This window comes from Triticum aestivum, chromosome 6B, assembly GCF_018294505.1.
Source record: "Triticum aestivum cultivar Chinese Spring chromosome 6B, IWGSC CS RefSeq v2.1, whole genome shotgun sequence".
Taxonomy (NCBI): Eukaryota; Viridiplantae; Streptophyta; class Magnoliopsida; order Poales; family Poaceae; genus Triticum; species Triticum aestivum.
Genome location: NC_057810.1, coordinates 671,994,862 through 672,013,587, shown reverse-complemented (window position 1 = coordinate 672,013,587; position 18,726 = coordinate 671,994,862). Strand labels below are relative to the sequence as shown.

The window sequence follows — 18,726 nt, the reverse complement described above, 5'->3', positions numbered from 1 at the left end:
ACTTGACCTCTTTCTGGAATTATCTCGCCCATCCCCACCCCTTCATGTGGTCTTTCTCTCTGTTGGTGCGGGTGATATTGGCCGCATATGCCATACCAGCTGCTTTTCCCATGAGCGCAATGCGAGTCCTTCAATATAAAAGTAGACTTAGTTGTACGTGTTTATTTTATATCTTATGATGTTTCAGCCGTAATTGCCTTTGTTATGTACTTTGTTTAATGATTAAAAATGGTTGTCTGAATCATAATAATGCAGAAGCCGGGGGTTCAACCTTCTTTTTTAAACAATACGAAAAAAATGATAACGATGATCATGCCAAAAGGTAAAGAAGAGCCAACTATATATATGGGCGAAGGCAGGAGACACACATTTGAGAAATATCATAATGGGTGAGTAAATTATTTTGTACTATCTCTTTTGTATCTTTGATTGCGGAGATTTTTTTAAATATTTATCTTCTTATTGAATGAAATAAGGAGAGCTTGTGCCTCGTTTCAAAATAATAATTAAAAAAATCAGTCACCATGTTCGATAGCGTTTCTGCTCTCTGTCACGTTCGCATTGCTTTAGTTCAATGGATGACGGAAACACAACTGCCACAGCTGCCACAGCTTGACGATGCTTTTTGGCTGACCCTACGTCCTTGTTCTATTCGTTTCTTCAGAACCCTGTTTACATTTTCTTCACGGCTGTCCGAAGAAAAAAGAAAGGTAAAGCAAGTGCAGAGCCATATCCATCCATAGAAGAAGTGCAGGTTTAAATCCACTTCCATGAAAGTAAGGCAACATTTGCAAGCTTCAACTTTGTTTCTCTCATTTCAAACTACCCTTTTCTTGATTTTTTTTTTTTTTGAAAAAGATGGGTAACCTTCTGGACTTTGCATCCTCAGATGCACACAATAATAAATTGTTTAAATTGATGCAAGGCAAGGAGACCACAAATATCAACACGCATAGCCTCCCCCGCGGGCGGCTCGGGAGGGCTCAGCCGCCGCCGCCGCCTAGTAACCCTCCTGTGCCCTTCTCTCCCTATGCCGCTGCCAATGCTCGGCGCCGGGCAAAGCCCGTGCGAGCGACGGCGGCAGCGGAGGGTCTCTCCTCCCTCTCCCGGATCCATGGCGGCGCGGGAGTCCTGATCCGCGGGGTGCGGCCCTCCCGACTTGTGGTGGATCCCGGAGGCGGCGGGCTCGCGGCGGTGCACGGGCGCCCAGATCCATGGGTGTGGAATTCCTGGCAGCGTGCGGGCTCCCGGCGGCGGTGGGATCGGTCGACGGTGGGCTTGGGCGATGGCGTCGGCCGCGCGGTGCCGGATCTCGTCGATCGTGGCGGATCTCGCCACTCCGGCCATCGTGGAGGAACCTGGACCTGGGGCGGCGGCCCCGTTAGGCATGGCGACGGTGCCCTCGGCTGGCGATGTTCGCGCGGGGGGGGGAGGATGGACGGCTTCTTGACTGCATGGGCGGTGAGTTGCCGGCGGATATCCTCCGCGCTGCACGCTCTTTCCCGCTGCACTTGGAGGCTTACGATCGCGGTCGTGGGCCTCGGTGCATTCGCGGGGGCTGGTCGAGGGGACATCGGACCGAAGGAAACTCTGGATGACTCGTTCACCCCGACGGTGGCGACGACCAGGGTCACCGTTCTCTTCCTTGCAGGCGCCGTCGAGGTCCCTGCCCTCCACCCTGACCCCATGCCCGGGTGAAAACCCAAAATCTCCTTAGATTGGGCGGTGGCGGCACTGCCTGTGTCGTACCCTTCTTGGAGGCGCCGCCTGGGGCGTTTGGGTGCTCGGTTAGAGGAACTGCATGTGGAGGGGATAGGACCAGTGGCAGCAGGTGGTGTTCGCGAAGGAGGAGCGGCATGGCATCTGGCACGTCGACAACGGCAGGTCTCAGCGGCATGGAGCAACGGGGTCTCACCGGTGGGCGTGTGATGATGGACGAGCGCAGGATGGTGGCGTTGTCTGGCATCGACGGCAGCTAGACCGGGCAAGGTAGATGCAGCAGTACAGCACTGATGACGGATTGGTGGCAGGTGGCTGTGGTGGCCTCATACCCGGCAGGCGTCTTGGTTGAGGAGTGCGCCGGACTGGTGGGTGCCCCATACCCGGCAGGCGTCCTGGTTGGGACCTCAGGTCTTAGATGTTAGGTTTGGCTGCGAGGTCTATTTGGTATTAGGCCCAGACTATCAGCATCCCTTCATCAATTGGATAGGAGTAGCGACATATGTTGCCTAGACGGTGGCTTTAGTCTTACTGTTGTATAACTTTCTAAGATCTTGTGTGAATAATTAATAAAGTGGCTACATGCATCATCCAGATGCAGAGGCCGGGGGTCCTCCTCCTTTTCAAAAAAAAATACAAGCCACAAAATATATCTTATAACTAAGTCGACTTCGTCCGTAGCAAGACCTTCAAGATGGGATAACACCCTTGCCTCATCATCGCCGTGTCTGGCGGGAGACATCCAGGACGAGAATTTTCATTGTGGATGCGGAAACCAAGCAAGGAAAGCTAGAACATCGGCATGGGGACACCGCCTTCAGTAAGGTAACGACGCAAGTTCATCAATGCTCTGAATGACTAATGAAAGACAGAACAAGAGTTTTTACCCCGGACGTGAAGTGTGCTCCAAGCACTATTTGCGAACGGACCGTCTGATAGCCGCACCAGCCAATACTCCGAGAATGACCACTGTGGTCCCCCCTGGAGGAGGCCGCATGCCTCTCCCGGTACTCTTCGCAACCATGCAGTAACAAATCATATGCCTGAAGGAGCCACCCAACCCAACCAACCACATCGGGGGGGTGTCCTCCCGCCGCTTGTAGTGAGGGAGGTAGTAGTGACACTAGCGGATGGGTGGAACACCTTTCCTCCTAAGAATGCCGCCACAACCATCGAGGAGCCTACCAACTTGTGCCACCGATCTGGACGATGCCACCATAGCTCGAGCCATCATGCCCGGACCATCTAGCCGCCTCTGCGCTGAACCAATCGGCCTAACATGACACACACACCTAGCACACGACGTGTCATAGCCGATGGACAATCGCCGAGCTCCCAATGTTGCACGGAAGCCCATGCACATTTGGACCGACGTAGTCGCAGGGCAATGCCCACGACTACCTCCACCGCTATATACAATCAGGGTCGATGCCCCAGCCAAATGAATCCTCAATTGTTAGCTAGATCCGAGTGAGGTTGCATTGTCGCACCATGGGGCCGACACCACCACAACAGCCTTGCGACCGCATCACCTTTGCCTCGAGGATGATGCACGCCCCGGTCTGCCCCTTGCGTAGCCCGCAATGTCAACGTGTCTACGCCGTCGTACACCACCACCCCCATCCGGTGCCATTGCCCCGGATTACGGGCTCCTACGTGTGCATGCTAGCGATCGCCGCCAGGGCACATTCCATTGCCTTCGGCATGAGTGCAACACATCTACAACATATTGGTATCACTTCCTACAACCGCATTGAACGCTGCCACCTGCCATTGCCCCTGTGTCGAGCCTGCATAGTAGCTCGTTGGAGAACGCCGCCGCAACCCTATATGGATCATGGCACCTGACCTACGCCACAAAGCTAGACAACAGCCCCATCGTTCTCGCCCCGAGGAGCGGCACGGCCACAAAGGTCCGGGGCAGGGGTTTTTTGTGTGTGTGTGTTGTTTTCCCTCGAGAGATTGGTTTAAGCCTTTCTCTTGGAAAAGAAATGTGTTTACTAGTTCTGCATTCTCATGATATGATAGTAAAATAAAAACAAGCATACCGTGACAAAAACTAAAACAAGTCCATAAGCTATGTAATTATTTTTCAACTCACGAGTTGCCAATCCAATCAATGGCAGCCCGACACATCAGTCATAGTGACCATAGCAGCGACGTCGGCTGAGAAATAATTTGCACGCTGACCGCTTTGCTACTGGACCGCCTGAAACTGCCACGGCGATTGGCATCACATCGCTGATCGTTGGCTCTTTCATGTGAGCAGAATATCTAGAGTAGTTATGATATAATCTAGAGTAATATCTAGAAGAGTAGTACTACGCTAGTTATGATAACGGGCGGTTAAGAAGTTGCGGACGGCTAAAAAGGTAAACTCGTCATTCTACACTCGTCACTCCCTACGCGCGCGCGGCATTGTAAACTCGCGTCGGATCGCACGCAACGGCGCAGATCAGGCCCGCCGTCTCTTTCCTTCTTCCACCTGCTCCACACCCCGAGCAGTAGTATCTTTTTGTCTAGCGTGCGTGCGTGATCCACTATAAATCCGGTCCACTCTAGACCGGTTTCTGGCAAAGGTGCAAGGAAACACTGCACTGGCAGTTCCCGGCCAGCTCCAGTGATGCTCCGCGCGCGGCCTGATGCTGCCCTCCAGGCCGAGGTAGGCAGCCGGAATACTACAATTTTTGGTGCCGGAGAAAGCTTTCGACCGGGCCGCCCGAGCATGCATTCCGATCGAGCTGACGATTATTTATGTAAGTATTCGCCGTGCAGATCGCGATCGTGGGGTGGTGCTCCGACGACTCCTCCGGCTTCCACGCCCCGGCACGAGCGCAGCACGTCTACCACCACCTTCTCCATGCTATCTTCCGAGGTAAGCACATAGTAGTTGCACTGCGTCCCTTTGGCCGACGTACGGTAGTCGGTAGGTACTCGTCGTACTTGCAACTTATGTATGTATGGGCTCGGTTCACTGCATGCAGCGTGCCAGCAGCAGCGGTGGCGACACGACGGAGCAGATAGTAGTGGCGCAGCTGGAGAAGCCAGACAGGGCGCCAATGGCCAAGGAGGGCGACACGCCGTCATCGTCGTCGGCGGCGGCGGCGCGGATGCGGCTTCTGGAGCGAGAGGTGGCGACGGCGAAGCAGACCGAGAACAAGATGCTGGAGTCACTGATCAGCCAGACCAAGGAGCTGGAGCAGGCCAAGATGGCGCTCGAGGAGGCCAAGCTCGAGGCCGCCACGCTGCGGCAGGCGGGGCCCGCGCAGCAGGGCCAGTGGAGCGTCAGGGACCTCATGTTCGGCGGCGTCGACGAGGAGATCAACGGGCTGAGGGCCAGGCTCCGGTCGGCGCTGGCCGGCGAGGAGAGGAGCCGGAAGGCGGCGGACGACCTCGCCGCCGCGCTCTCCGCCGTCACCATGGAGGCCAAGCAGGTGAAGGCGTGGCTGTCCGACGCGCAGGCCGACCTCGAGCGCGCCAACGCCGAGGCCGGCCGGCTCGAGGGCCTGCTGCGCGCCACCGAGGCGGACCTGCGGTCCGCCACCGAGCAGCTCGACGGCGTCATGTCCGACTGGAAGGAGGCCGCGGCAGCGTGGCGCGCCAGGGAGAAGGCGCTGCTCGGGCGCGCCCGCGCGGCCGAGGAGGACGCCGCCGCCGCCCGGCGCGAGCTCGCCGAGATGCACCGGGCGGTAGACCACGACAACGACGGCCTGCGGCGCGCGCTCGAGCGGGCGGCGGAGGAGGCCAACGCGGCCAGCGAGTCGCTCGAGTTCGCCAGCGGCGAGAACTCCAAGCTGCGCGACGCCGTCGCCGAGAAAGAGGACGCCATGGAGTCCCTGAGGCTGGAGAACGAGTCGCTCAAGTCCAGCGAGGCTGCCGCGCAGGGGCGTGCCGCGGATCTGCACAATCAGCTCACGGCGGCAACCAAGACGGCCGATGGTGGCGCCGGCGGTGGAGAGAAGGCATGCGCAGCGGGGTTGCTGCTGGAGGAGTGGAAAACCGATGCGCAGGGGAAGCTTAGCGCGGCGGCGTTCCTGGACTCCGGCAGGGTGATGGCCGCCGCGAGCCGGAAGGACCGCCGGATGTTCGCGTCCATCAGCAACCTGGCCGAGCTAAGGTCCGCGGCGGCAGCGGCGGCCATGGATGATTACTATGAGTTCGATCACTTCGATGACGGAAGACAGTACGGTGGCCTGGAGCATGCCATGAAGCAGAGGAAGAGGCGGTCCGTTCTACGCAAATCCGGAGACTTTTTTAGGAGGAGAAGCCTCCACAAGTCAGACTTTGTCCCGGTTCTACCTAGGTAGATACAGTATCTGCTTGTGTGTTTGCTTGATACCCCCTACCATGAAATACACGCATAATAAATACTACTCCCTCCGTCTCACAAACACTTGCTTGTTCACTCAGTTTCACTCAGTATGTACTAGTTCATTATATATATTAAGATATTAAAAACATCTTATATTTGTTAACGGAGGGAATAGCAAGAAAAAATCACGCCTCCTTAGCCCAATGACTGGTCAAGACTCCCCCTCCCCTCCTCCCACCCCGCGCTTGGCGGCATCACCAAACTTCAACTTCTTGAAATCCTTCACATTGCCCCATCAGAAACAACATGATAAGTGTTGTTGCAAAAAAACATAAAAGTCGTATGTTACTACCCTAAACGGACGAGGCGGCAAAGCCGGCTTAAGCACTAAAGAACCTAGAGAAAAATAATGTAAAAAATAAAAAATAGTAGTGTCAAAAACGTTCTTATATTTTGGGACGGAGGAAGTAATAAACAATTGTAAGGATCATTTATCACATTGTTTTTTTGTGCCTAAATTCCCGACATGTCTATCCCAAAAATGTGATTGTCCAATTAAAAGTTGTTCGAGGAGGAAATATGTGGGTTCCAAGACAGTATCCCATGTATATTGAAAGCATGAGCATTCTCAATTTTGGGCGGGTCTAATGACTACGAAGAAAATTTTCTTCTGCTATGGATCCTTCTCAACTAAGGACGGCTCAGAAATTAAATTCTGGGAAGATAAGTGGCTAGGAAATGCCACACTCTGGGAACAATATCCGGCTCTATACAACATTGTGCGTCACAAGGGTGATATTATCGCCACGGTAATGTAATCATTTCCGCCAAATGTGACGTTCGAAAGAGATTTAATTGGACCGAGAATCCAATCATGAAACATCCTGCTCCAGCGGTTGTCCACGGTGCAATTGTCACATGGATCTGATGTACGATGGAACCTACACGGGAATGGACAATTCTTGGTAGAGTCTATGTAGAGAGCGTTATTCCAGTCTAATATGCCAGTAGATAATAGCAAGAAGATCTGAAGGATGAAGATACCTCTTAAGAATAAAACAATTGCATGCAAAACAATGTGTTGGCCTAAAAGTCTTGGGGGGCTTGGCCCTATCAACATCAAGATTATGAACAAATGTCTTATCATGAAATGGTGGTGGTGAATTCATCACGAATCTCCGGATTGTATCTGGCTCAAAATCCTTCGAAAAATATTTCCCCAACTGTTCCCCTCTCATGTCTTTTTTACATCCCCCTCTCATGTCTAGTTACTGTAGCTGTTCCCAGTTCTACCCACCCGGCTGGCTGAAAAAAAGGAGGTACACTCACCTTCTGCGTCTACCTTGTCGTATCCCATGCTCTGCATGTTGCCCGCACCGACTAATGAACCAGCGTCGTTGGTTGAGTTCCCTATATGGACTACGGGACCAGAGCGGTTTAATCAACACGCAAGTGATGTTAAGGGAACAACGATTGTATTAAGGGAGCGAACCGAGCAAAGCAGGGAGGTAAGACGATCGTTAGCCAAGTGGTACTAGGAGGCAGAGCAGACACACGACATGATCGGAGTCGACGAGGAAAGAGCAGAGGAAGGTAGCGCGAGGAGCGGCGATGGCGGCACGCTATAAGTTGGCGGTCGAGGCGATGGCATGTAGGGCGACGAAGCTAGCCCTCGCAGTCCTTCTGGTGTCCGCGACTAGGATAGGAGGAAACTATCACTTAAACGCGTATGTGTAAGATCACCTGCCTCTTTTACACTTGTCGTCGAGTCTTGTACTCTAAGCGTTCATCACCTATGAGAGTGCATGTGCATGTATGTGAGCATCTGCGTTGTACTCTATTCCAATGTAAAAAAACGTCATCATCTGTTTAAACAACAAGATCGTAGTACGTAGTATTGATCGATGGTCTAGTACCGCCGTAAGCTGTTTGTTCTTCGTAGACGCCGTACTGCAAGATTAGAGATCGATCGTCACGTTCATCGTCGACGTCATAGTTCCATCGGTTCGGTCGTTCCACCACAAGCGATGTACGCGGACTAGGTGACAGTACACTTTGGACTGTACGTGGGAAGGCCAAGGCGCTGGTGTTGGTGTTCGGGACGGCGCGATCGCATCCACCCTGGCCAGTCCTCCTCCCAACACCAACAGCAACACCAAAACCTGCTGGTTAATTATGAAAATGATACACTTAGGACATGTATAATGGTTCTATCTTAGCAATGTCATGTAGGATAAATGATGAGGTGAAGGAGAGAGAAATCATAAGAAAAGGCATGTCTTCTCTTATTTAAGAGAAGACAAAAGATAATCTCTTAGCATAACATGTCTCACCATGTTTTTAGGAATAGCTAGTTATTAAAGATAAGACTAAGAGATGATTCATTGTAGATATTTCTTCTTCACATCTCTAAATTACATGCAAGACTTAAGATAAGACTATCTTATCAACCATTGTACATGCCCTCAGACGTTTATTATGGAGAATTCTACATGCGGACGTGTTCTTTCCTAATTCATCCCTTCCTCCTGAATTTGTGGTGTGGGGCCCTCCTTCCCCCAACTAATTGATAGCAGCTCAGTCCATGAGCCTCAGTCTGTAGTAAATTGCCCATAACTGTAGCATTGTTAGGTTAATTATATGTCATCATTCATTTCCTCCTCCTCTTCCTCCTCCTCCTTCGTTCAGTAGGATCGAAGGGTTTTATTTTCCAATAATCAGCGGAAAAGATGGATTTCTTCCCCTTTTTTTCTAGATAGATAGAACTTTCGGAGGACAAGATTGCAATTATCTTTTTCTTTTTCTTTTTATTAGTTCAGTAGGAACCTCGTTTGGAAACATGGACTTGGTGATCGGGTAGTGCACGGAGATGACGGGTGAAAACGTCCTCTGCTCCCTCATCTTCCAAGCCTCTTCCTCGCATCCACCAAAAATAGTTATGCAATACACGTGTAAATAATTATTCAGGAAAAAAGAGGGGACAGTTGCCCAACCCCCCCCCCCCCCCAATGGCCTCCACCCTCTAAAAAACAATGAGAACATTTTTTTCTTCTGATTTAGACATGGTATTTTACTCTTGAGTTAAACAATTCAAATTGGTAAAATATTTGCATCACATGTTATGCACAGTATAGTATCATAGTTCTTGACTTCATCAATTCAACCACTATTGGGCTGGCCCATTTTGCTTTCCCTTTTGTGTTTTTTTCATTTGTTTATTTTTTTTCAAAATATATTATACATACTTCAGAAATTACCTTTTTTTTAAATGTTCACCGTGCAGGTACCTCAAGATCATACCGCCAGTACAAATCATCATCGACATCCTCTGTCTCGTTTATGATGCAGCCCTTGTTTTCTACCACGTCGGACCCCAGGCTCGCTGCACTGGACGCAATAACGCCGTTGACTGGGTACGTATTACATTTTACGTTGCTGAAATGCTACATACGGTCCAAGACCTTCTAGAGCACGACGTCGGGTACTACAGCCTACTGCCCCGAGGCGCTTGCGGGTGGTTCAACGTCGCCGGCGTCCTGACGTTCTTCGCTTGGCTCGCCAGCGTACCAGCTACACTGTTCACCACTGTCCTGCCACACTGGACGCCATAGGGTAGTGCAGGGAGATGGCAGGCGCACGCCTGCTCTGCTTCCTCCTCTTCCAACCCTTCTGCCTTGCATCCACCAAAAATAATTATGCAATACTCGTGTAAATAATTATTGAAGAAAATGGAGGGGACAATTGCACCCCCCACCCCCCCTCCCCCCGCTCCACCCTCTAAAAAACAATGAGAACATTTTTCTGATTTTACTCTTGACTTAAATAATACATACTGGTAAAATATTTGCATCAAATGTTATGCACAGTATAGTATCATAGTTCTTGACGTCATCGATTCAAATACAAAGTAGTTCACTGGTGACATGCACATAAACACCTAGCAATTCAGCTACTAAGAAGCAGTTCAGCAAGTTTAGACATAAAGAAGCAATTCAACAGTTCGCTAACTGGATAGTCCTCGGAATCGTCTAGAAACCCTATTATCTTTGCAGGGCATAATTACCAACTAGCATTGCGGACGCTCAGCATGTGCTCCTGTGACAACCCGTTGCTAATTCAGCGACATACAAAGGAAGATGAACGAAAATGAACAAATAGACTTATTGGAACTTATTTAGGGCAGTGCATGGTGGAGCTAGATGGTCTACGAATACAAATGGGGAGGGGTGCTTTTGGCTGGTTTGGTAGCCTAGAACATTTTCGCGTCTCTGATGAGCCTAGCTGAATTGGGCCTGGCTAAGTGAATACCAGGTAAAAACCATGTTCTGTAGATAGTTTGGTAGCTTGCATCCTCCTCAACTAGGCTGAGAAGAAGCACACACGCGATTGTTTTGTTATAAGCATTTTCTTCTCAGATGCAACATGCTGATGTTTGCTACATGCGCACAGATTAATTTCACATCATATCCACGTTGTTAACTTAGCTCACACGGAAATGGGGTGTTGGAGGAAGAAGAGAAGGGCCGGCTAGAGGTAGAAGAAGGTGTGACAGCCCTCAGATGCTCATCCAACGATCATGAAATCAACTACGCGCAAATGTTTTCAGATGACCGACGTCCAGGTGTGACACGTTTGTACAATCAGTAGGGAGCCGTAGATCTACTCGTCTACGACCGTCGAAACAGAAAACATGCAAAAAAAAGTCATGTGAAATGGCAAGATGAAGCTAGTGGTCAAAGGAAATTTCATATGGTCAATCGGATGCAATGATTTTACCAAAATTCGTCTAAAAACCTCTGAATTAGCCTGAAATTCTATATATACAATCCATGAAGAATGGAACCACAACGTTGATGTGCATCTTTTTCGTGTAGAGCTTATTTCAAATCGAAGAACACTACTGTTGGGTTTCCGGACGATTTCGTATGGGACCTGGCCGTCAGTCCGACGTGGCGGACACGCCCGGTCGTGCCGTGCATCCTCATATCTGCCCCAGATTTAGGCTGGATATGAGGGGTGCCAGTCAATCCGGGCGACTGAGGCTGGTTTGAGGCGCCAACGTGGGTCGGTTTTTTTTTACCAATCAGTGACCGGGCCCGCCCGGGCGTTTGTGCGGGCTTTGGGGCACCCGGTTGTAGATGTTGTGACCTCCTCAAAACCAATTTTTTTTTACTTCTCTAACCGATTTTGAGGGATCAGCTAGAGGTGCCCTTAGTGCACTAGCTAGCTAGTCAAAATGCCCCCTTAAAAAACTAGAGAAAATGCCCATCTGCATTTTTTGAATAATCCAAAGAAACTCATGACATACACACAATGCACATAATACTCACTAATCATGCTACAAAATATTCAACCAAAATTTGATTCGTAACATCACAAAAAGACAAATTCGTTTGCATATATAGCATCTTTTTCAAATCTGCGCTGGATAGTACCATGTCTGTATTATTCACTATAAAATTGCTCCTTTTCTGTTTCTTGAGATATAGACCAAATCTGGTTTTAAAATTTTGAGGCGTGGTAGTAATGTAATCGTGCGAATTCTGTTTTCAAAATTTGGAGGCATGGTAGTAACTGACATGGCCTCAGAGAAGATGTCCATAGTGGCTGTGGGAGCGGAAGCGGAGATCAGAGAGGAAAGGGGTTGGGTTAATTAGGTATCCGATGCCATGTAGAAAGTGAGAACAAGAGGATTGAACTGTTGTGTGTATTGATCAACCACTAGTAGAAAAACACCTAATAGTCCCGGTTCGTGAGGGCCTTTAGTACCGGTTCATGAACCGGGACTAATGGGCCGTTACTAATACCTTCACCCATTAGTCCCGGTTCAAACTAGAACCGGGACTAATGTGCCTTCACGTGGCTCTGTGCGCCGAGCCCAGTCAGGGGGCCTTTGGTACTGGTTGGTGGCTCCAACCAGGACCAAAAGTCCATGTTTTTTTTGGAAATTGACTGCTTTAGGGGTTTTGGGGGTTATTTTTAGGTTGTTATATTAGCTAGCTAATAGAGAGAAGTGTCCTCTCTTATATCTTCGTCCTTGGTTTACCAACGCTGCTGCTATATATGTTCATTTTACCCGCTGATATAATAACTCATGCATGCTCGCATACATCAGCATATATAATAACAAGTACTCATCCTACTAATCATGCATCATCATACAACTTCGACTCGTTATTAATAATAAGTCATACGATCATCATCATCATAGTCATCGAACCCAACCCTACATAATTGTTCTTAACACATAATCATCAGTATCAGGTAGGACCTAAACATCCTTAAGGTAAAATAGCATAAAACAATATAGACCCTGACTCTCCATTATGAAGAATGGCGATCATCCTGTCTCCAATTTTTGCCCTTCGCTGAATGTTGCTTCCAAGAAGCTCCTTACGACTGTCCATACATTTTTTCCATTCTTTGATTCTCAGGTCTCCACTTATTTTAGAAACCCGGTATGGACAGTTGAGATTCGTAGGGCGACCTGGTTGTATGTTCAAAACATGAAGGCTGTCGTGTGTATACATCAGATGACGCACACAATCATTCGGGATTATCTGTTGAAAAACATAGTAATAACTTCGTAGTTAGCAATGATATGATGTACTAGTTTTAGAAGTGTGCAAAAAGATGCATGAATGTTGTAATAGTACAAAAATCTTACCAGGGTATCTCCATGGTAGTTACCGTAGTTCAACACGTGCACTAGTGGCACGTATTGACCATAATGTTGAGGAGTTCGATTGTAGGCATTGTAATTCTCAAGATCAGTACAAAATGCGACCAGATGATTTTTCTCCTGATAAGTTAGTTCAGAGCCTTCGGTGTAGTAGGTTCTATCTACCATCTTCCGCACATTCTTTGAAGAATGAAAATAAGCTGTCAATGGAGAATAAGTTGTCAACTATTTTGAAATAAACAATATAAATTACTTAATAACTATGTTAAGCTCACATGGGGGAAGAATTGGAGGTGTATCCACAAGGACAAAAATCGTAGGTCTCTCTTGCTCGATTGTAGGATCACCAAGATCCATTGTAACAAGCATACCCTCATCAAAACCATACATCTTGCAAAGTGCTTCCCAATTTTTGCAACCAAAATGGGTTACACTCTGAGCATTGTACAGCTTTACTTGAAAATCCACACCATGATGGGTACTTAGGATAATTTTTTTGGTTTCGAAACTTTCATGGTCTTCAAAACTCATCCTCTCCAAGACATAGCGTCTTGCAAAGCATGGGATAAGCTAGTCGAATTGGAAAAGATGAAAAATATTGTCATGATTAAAATAGTTGAAGTCATGAGTAATTACGAAAAAAACTTTTATCGTCGGTTGCATACCGTATGAATATCGAAGGTCTCCTCGAGCTTAATGTTGAAGCGACGATCTTCGTCCAGCACAATGAACCTGTCGCAGATACCTCGGTCATCGTGGCACCAGTCGCACTCCCCCGGGCGGTTTTCGTCGTTCAATGAGTACGACATTTCCGGCCTACGTTCATAATTCAAATATTAAACTAGATCATTATTATTAATCACGGATTGACTATCGATGATCGATGTACGTAGCTCCTCCTTTCATTCCCGAAAGCATTATTATATCAAATTGTCTAGCACACGGGAATGAAGGAGAACTTATCCAATATGAGCATTCAATAAGCAAAATCAAATCATAAAATAAGCAAAACCAAATCATAAAATAAAGTATAGTATTCAAATTAGCATGCATTCAATAATTATAAGCAAAAGTACATCATCTCTTGGTGTCCGTACATCGTCGAATATTATCACTAATACAACTAGAACCGTAGCACCCGACGGGTATCGACGCGAGCGGTGGACACTCAAAGATAAGGAACCATCACATGATCATAGCTCCAGTGAGATCCCTGAAGAACCTGCCAGGTATTGTCGAATCTGCCCTCCAATGCAACCATGTAGCGACGGACGTGCTCGTCCTCCTCGCTGACACGGTGACGTACCACCTCCGCGGTGTCCGGATGCCTCACCACCATCACTGGCTCACGCGACCGCCATCAAACAAGGATCGGGTCAACAACGGGCTGCCTCCTCACCAATCTACGTCCCCTAGAAGGTAGCACCTCCCAATACCAGCCCGGCGGAGCCCAGTCCCGAACATGGCCCTGATCAAGCAGGCCTCCACCGCCTAGTCGACGACGACGAGGACGCGGGATAGGCATCGCCGACGTCGATGCGGCAACTACTTCTATATATAGTTAAATAAAAGTAGTTTTATTAATTAAATCAACTATCTAGTTCAACTACTAAGCACTTACTAAAAACAAACTACTTCTATATATAGTAAAATAAATTAGTTTATTAAATCAACTAGCTAGTTCAACTATATATAAACTACTTCTTATTACTACACATCTAATCTAACAAAAAATCATTAATTGCTACACATCTAATCTAACAATTATATATAAACTACTTCTTATTACTACACATCTAAACTATATACAAAAAAATCATTAAAATTCTATGAACAAAATTAATTACTACATATCTAATCTAATCTAACAAAAAAAATCTAATCTAACAAAAAAATCTATGAACTACATATCTAAATTACTACACACATCTAATCTAACAAAAAAATGTAATTAATCTAACAAAAAAATCTAACATAATATAAACAAATTAATTGCTACACATCTAATCTAACAAAAAAAATCTAATCTAACAACAAAATCTATGAACTACATATATCTAAATTACTACACATCTAACCTAACAAAAAAATCTAATTAAATCTAACAAAAAAAATCGAAGGCGACGGCGAGGTGCTCACGTACGGCGACGGCAACGGCGACGGCGACGGCGAAGGCGGCGACGAGGGGGCGGCGCGGGCCGGGGCGGCGGGGCGGCGCGGGCTGGGCGGGGCGGCGCGGCGCGGCGCGGGCGGGCTGGGCGGGGCGCGCGGGCGGCGACGGCGCGGGGCGGGGCGGCGACGGCGAGGTGGCGGCAGGGAGACGCGCGGCGACGGGAGTGGAGCAGGAGAGATCGAAAACTGCCAAGTCCTGTATATATAGGAAGAGCATCGGTCCCGGTTCATGGCACCAACCGGGACCAATGGCCCCTTTAGTCCCGGTTGGAGCCATCAACCGGGACCAAAGGCCTCTTTTCAGCAGCCCAAAGGGCGGGAAACGAAGACCTGTGGTCCCGGTTGGTGGCTCCAACCGGGACTAAAGGGGGGGCATTGGTACCGGTTGGTGCCACGAACCGGTACCAATGCTACCCTTTAGTTCCGGTTGGTGCCACCAACCGGGACTAAAGGCCATGTGCTGCCCGCGTCGCGGCACGAAAGTTTAGTCCCACCTCGCTAGCTGAGGGAGCTCGAGAGTGGTTTATAAGCACCAGTCCCGCTGCCCTCTCGAGCTCCTCTCAAATGCAGGCTTACGGGCCTAAACGCACTATATGTGCCTGTGGGCCTATTGGGCCTATTGCGGGCCTGAATCCTGGCCCATTGTTGGGTTTCTAGTCGTATTCAGACCGTGGTAGCCCTTTAGGTGGCACTTTTTTTATTCTATTTATTTTATTTTGATTCTTCCTGCAGCTTGTTTTTTTAGTCCCACCTCGCCAAGCGAGAGGCACTCGCAGCTGTTTATAAGCCCTGAGTGCAGAGACGATGACGAAGAGGCTCAATGCTCCTGCACGTTGGTTAGCTTCAAGCCTTGAGGAATACGGTAGACTGCACAGAGCTATGTGCAGTGCAGTTGACACTATTCCGAAAGGCTTGAAGCAAATTAACAAGCATTGCGCCTCTTTTTTATTTTTAATGACTTATTACAACTGAGAAATAAAAAGAAAAAAATAACTGAAAAGAAAAAACTATATAGAAAACTACTCATAAATGAATTGAACCAAAAAATAGTTGTGATTAACTGTACTAAAAAAGAAGCATAGATGCTTATTTTTAATGACTTATTACAACTCAGAAATAAAAAGAAAAAAATAAATATAGCAGAAAAGAAAAAAATATAAAAAGATACTCAGAAATGAATTGAAGCAAAAAATAGTTGTGATTAACTGTACTAAAAAAGGAGCATAGATGCTTATTTGTAATGACTTATTACAACTCAGAAATAAAAAGAAAAGAAAGTAGTTGTGATTAACTTTACTAAAATATGAGCGTAGATGCTTATTTTTAATGACTTATTACAATTCAAAAATAAATAGAAGAAAAAATAGTTATGATTAACTTTACTAAAAAATGAGCATAGATGCTTATTTTTAATGACTTATTACAACTCAGAAATAAAAAGAAAAAAATAAATATAGCAGAAAAGAAAAAAAACTATATAAAAAGCTACTCAGAAATGAGCATAGATGCGCTTATAGAGGAAATTCAAATTAAATTCATAACAAATTTCAAGAGAAATTCGTATGAATTTAGCCTAAATTTCCTATATAAGGGCATCCATTTTCATTTTCAGAGGAGCTCAATAAGGCAGAGAGGGAGGGGCTTATAAACCGGTCTGATTCCCCTTTGGTTGGCGAGGTGGGACTAAACTTTGGCCGCAACGAGGACCAACCCTTTAGTCCCGGTTGGCGGAATGGACCGGGACTAATGGTCGTCCTTTGGTCCCGGTTCGGGGCACCAACCGGGACCAATGGTGGTGGGCCAGGAGCGAGGGCCATTGGTCCCGGTTCGTGCCACCAACCGGGACCAATAGGTCCAGCCGAACCGGGACCAATGGCCCACGTGGCCTGGCCGGTCCCTGGGGCTCACGAACCGGGTCCAATGCCCCCATTGGTCCCAGTTCTGAATTGAAACGGGACTAATGAGCTGGACCGGTCTGGACCATTGGCCCCTTCTCTACTAGTGAACCAATGCACACTTCAACAAACACAGAGCAAACGCAGGTGCCGGCCACTATCTCAACAAACCCGCAGCTAACTCCTATATAAGTACTCCCTCCGTAAACTAATATAAAAGCGTTTAGATCACTAAGTGATCTAAACGCTTTTATATTAGTTTACGGAGGGAGTACAACAGAAGGAATCACTGTGATGCACTCTGTGAGACGTGGCAGCGGAAATAGCTGCCATGGCAGCCGAATCTGAAGGCACGTTCCAACATTGAGAATCTCAATTAGTATTAAGTATGTAGCTGAGCTGAACACCATAGTTTTCATAAATCAATCCAACTGAATATTATCATCTTCCACTTCCAGCACCAATTAATTGGGTACCAGGATTCTAAACTCCATGGAGAACATGGCAGCAATCAATCAACAATAAATCAGAAGAGAATGGCATCTCAACAACCAACAGCGACGCAGCTTTATCTTTAGAGAAGGCTAAATAATACTCCCTCTGTTTCTAAACATAAGACTTTTTTAGAGATTTCAATATGAACCATACAGGGAGCAAAACGAGTGAATTACACTCTAAAGCACGTCCACATACATCCATATATATGTAGTCTCAATTGAAATCTCTAAAAAAAAACTTATATTTAAAAACGAAGAGGGTAATTAATTAACATTAAGCTGCTTGGCCACGCAATAACAAGGGTGCATTCTACTATACATTCTTGTCCAACACACTGAGCATGCAGAACATAACCTACAAGGCAAATCACACTAAACATGGGTTGCATTTTGTTGCCTTTTTCTTGGGTCATTTCATTTCTACTCAATATAATATACAAACTGACACCACTACTTACTACAGTATACTAGAAGAAGACTTGAAAGATGAGACGGCGGCACGGCAGCAGCCAGAGCATGGCACATCACAAGGTGAGTTGGTTTGGGAGTACGTACCAGTCTTGAGTGCCGCTGGCGGGTGCGGCTGCGAAGCCTCGACGACGACAGCGAAGCCGTGCAAGAGGTCGTCGTGGATGGCGTCCTCGGCCTCGAAGGCGACGAGGGAGTCGGCCATGGCATCGAGCTGCTGGTGCTGGTGGTACCAGTGGTCGCGAAACCAGGCGGTGGACTTGACGAGGTCCCACCACTGCGGCGAGAAGTCCTCCACCTGCTGGAACGCTGCCGGGATGAAGAGCGGGGCCTCCGGGTTGAGCGACGACGCCACCATGGCGCTCATGATTCTATCCCTGCTGCCGTTGGTCTGCTCGGATCAAAACCAAAAACCAAAAACCAAAAACGGTTGCAGATCAAGAAACTAGAGCGCGCTTCTCGCCAGATCTTACACAAGGTAGCACGGGACAGAAAACGGTTCTTGATGCATGCATACCTTGGATTGGATTGGGGTTGGGGATAGCAGCAGATTCGCAGGAGCAGGGTGAGGATAGGGAATCTGGATCTGGACTGGGTTGGGTTGTGAGAACTGAGAAGGGAACGATGGGATTTTTATACGTACCAGTGTGACCGAGGCGGGCCTAAAGGATGGGATGGAAGGAAGGTGCGACCGAGGCTTCCTTGCCGGCGCTGGCTGGGTCGGACGCAGCTTCCAGCCGGTTGTTCGGACAAAAAATAGTCACGCGCAACACAAGAGTGGACCGCCGACGACATCGCCCATGCTCGCCGCGGGCCATTGACTCACAGTCTCACACGGAGCAGCCACAGTGCCACACACACCAGCGACCGCAACTATACCTGGCCATACCTCTGGCCGGGCCGGGCTTCGGGCCGGGCCTAGCCAAGCCCGACGCAAAAAAAAAACCAGGCCTAGGCCCGGCCCGGCCATCGGGCCTGTTT

At 48.0% G+C, this 18,726-nt stretch overlaps 2 protein-coding genes across 4 annotated transcripts; one reads left to right on the top strand and one right to left on the bottom strand.

Moving 5' to 3' along the window:
- The first annotated feature begins 4,240 nt into the window (after positions 1-4,240).
- On the top strand, positions 4,241-6,179 carry LOC123134790 (adventurous-gliding motility protein Z). Of its 2 annotated transcripts, none has more exons than XM_044553962.1 (3): positions 4,241-4,381; positions 4,495-4,594; positions 4,704-6,179. In XM_044553962.1, exons 1-3 carry the CDS (start codon positions 4,362-4,364, stop codon positions 6,024-6,026), a joined length of 1,443 nt encoding a protein of 480 aa, XP_044409897.1. In that variant the 5' UTR covers positions 4,241-4,361; the 3' UTR covers positions 6,027-6,179. The 2 variants fall into 2 exon arrangements, with proteins under 2 accessions (XP_044409897.1, XP_044409896.1); XM_044553961.1 differs by having other exon boundaries at positions 4,310-4,381; positions 4,481-4,594.
- A 6,999-nt stretch (positions 6,180-13,178) lies between these two features.
- On the bottom strand, positions 13,179-18,454 carry LOC123134789 (uncharacterized). 2 transcript variants are annotated; one of them, XM_044553960.1, is made up of 2 exons: positions 17,833-18,359; positions 13,179-13,529 (listed from the first exon to the last, which is right to left on the bottom strand). In XM_044553960.1, the coding sequence occupies exons 1-2, from the start codon at positions 18,110-18,112 to the stop codon at positions 13,507-13,509; spliced, it is 303 nt and encodes a 100-aa protein (XP_044409895.1). In that variant the 5' UTR covers positions 18,113-18,359; the 3' UTR covers positions 13,179-13,506. The 2 variants fall into 2 exon arrangements, with proteins under 2 accessions (XP_044409895.1, XP_044409894.1); XM_044553959.1 differs by lacking the exon at positions 13,179-13,529 and having other exon boundaries at positions 17,373-18,136; positions 18,263-18,454.
- Positions 18,455-18,726: the final 272 nt, after the last annotated feature.

Coding starts and splice junctions, on each gene's coding strand:
- LOC123134790 (XM_044553961.1), top strand. CDS start 4,343: ATGCTCCGCGCGCGGCCTGATGCTGCCCTCCAGGCCGAG. Junction 4,382..4,480: donor ATGCTGCCCTCCAGGCCGAG/GTAGGCAGCCGG, acceptor TATTTATGTAAG/TATTCGCCGTGCAGATCGCG. Junction 4,595..4,703: donor TCTCCATGCTATCTTCCGAG/GTAAGCACATAG, acceptor CACTGCATGCAG/CGTGCCAGCAGCAGCGGTGG.
- LOC123134789 (XM_044553959.1), bottom strand. CDS start 18,112: ATGAGCGCCATGGTGGCGTCGTCGCTCAACCCGGAGGCCCCGCTCTTC.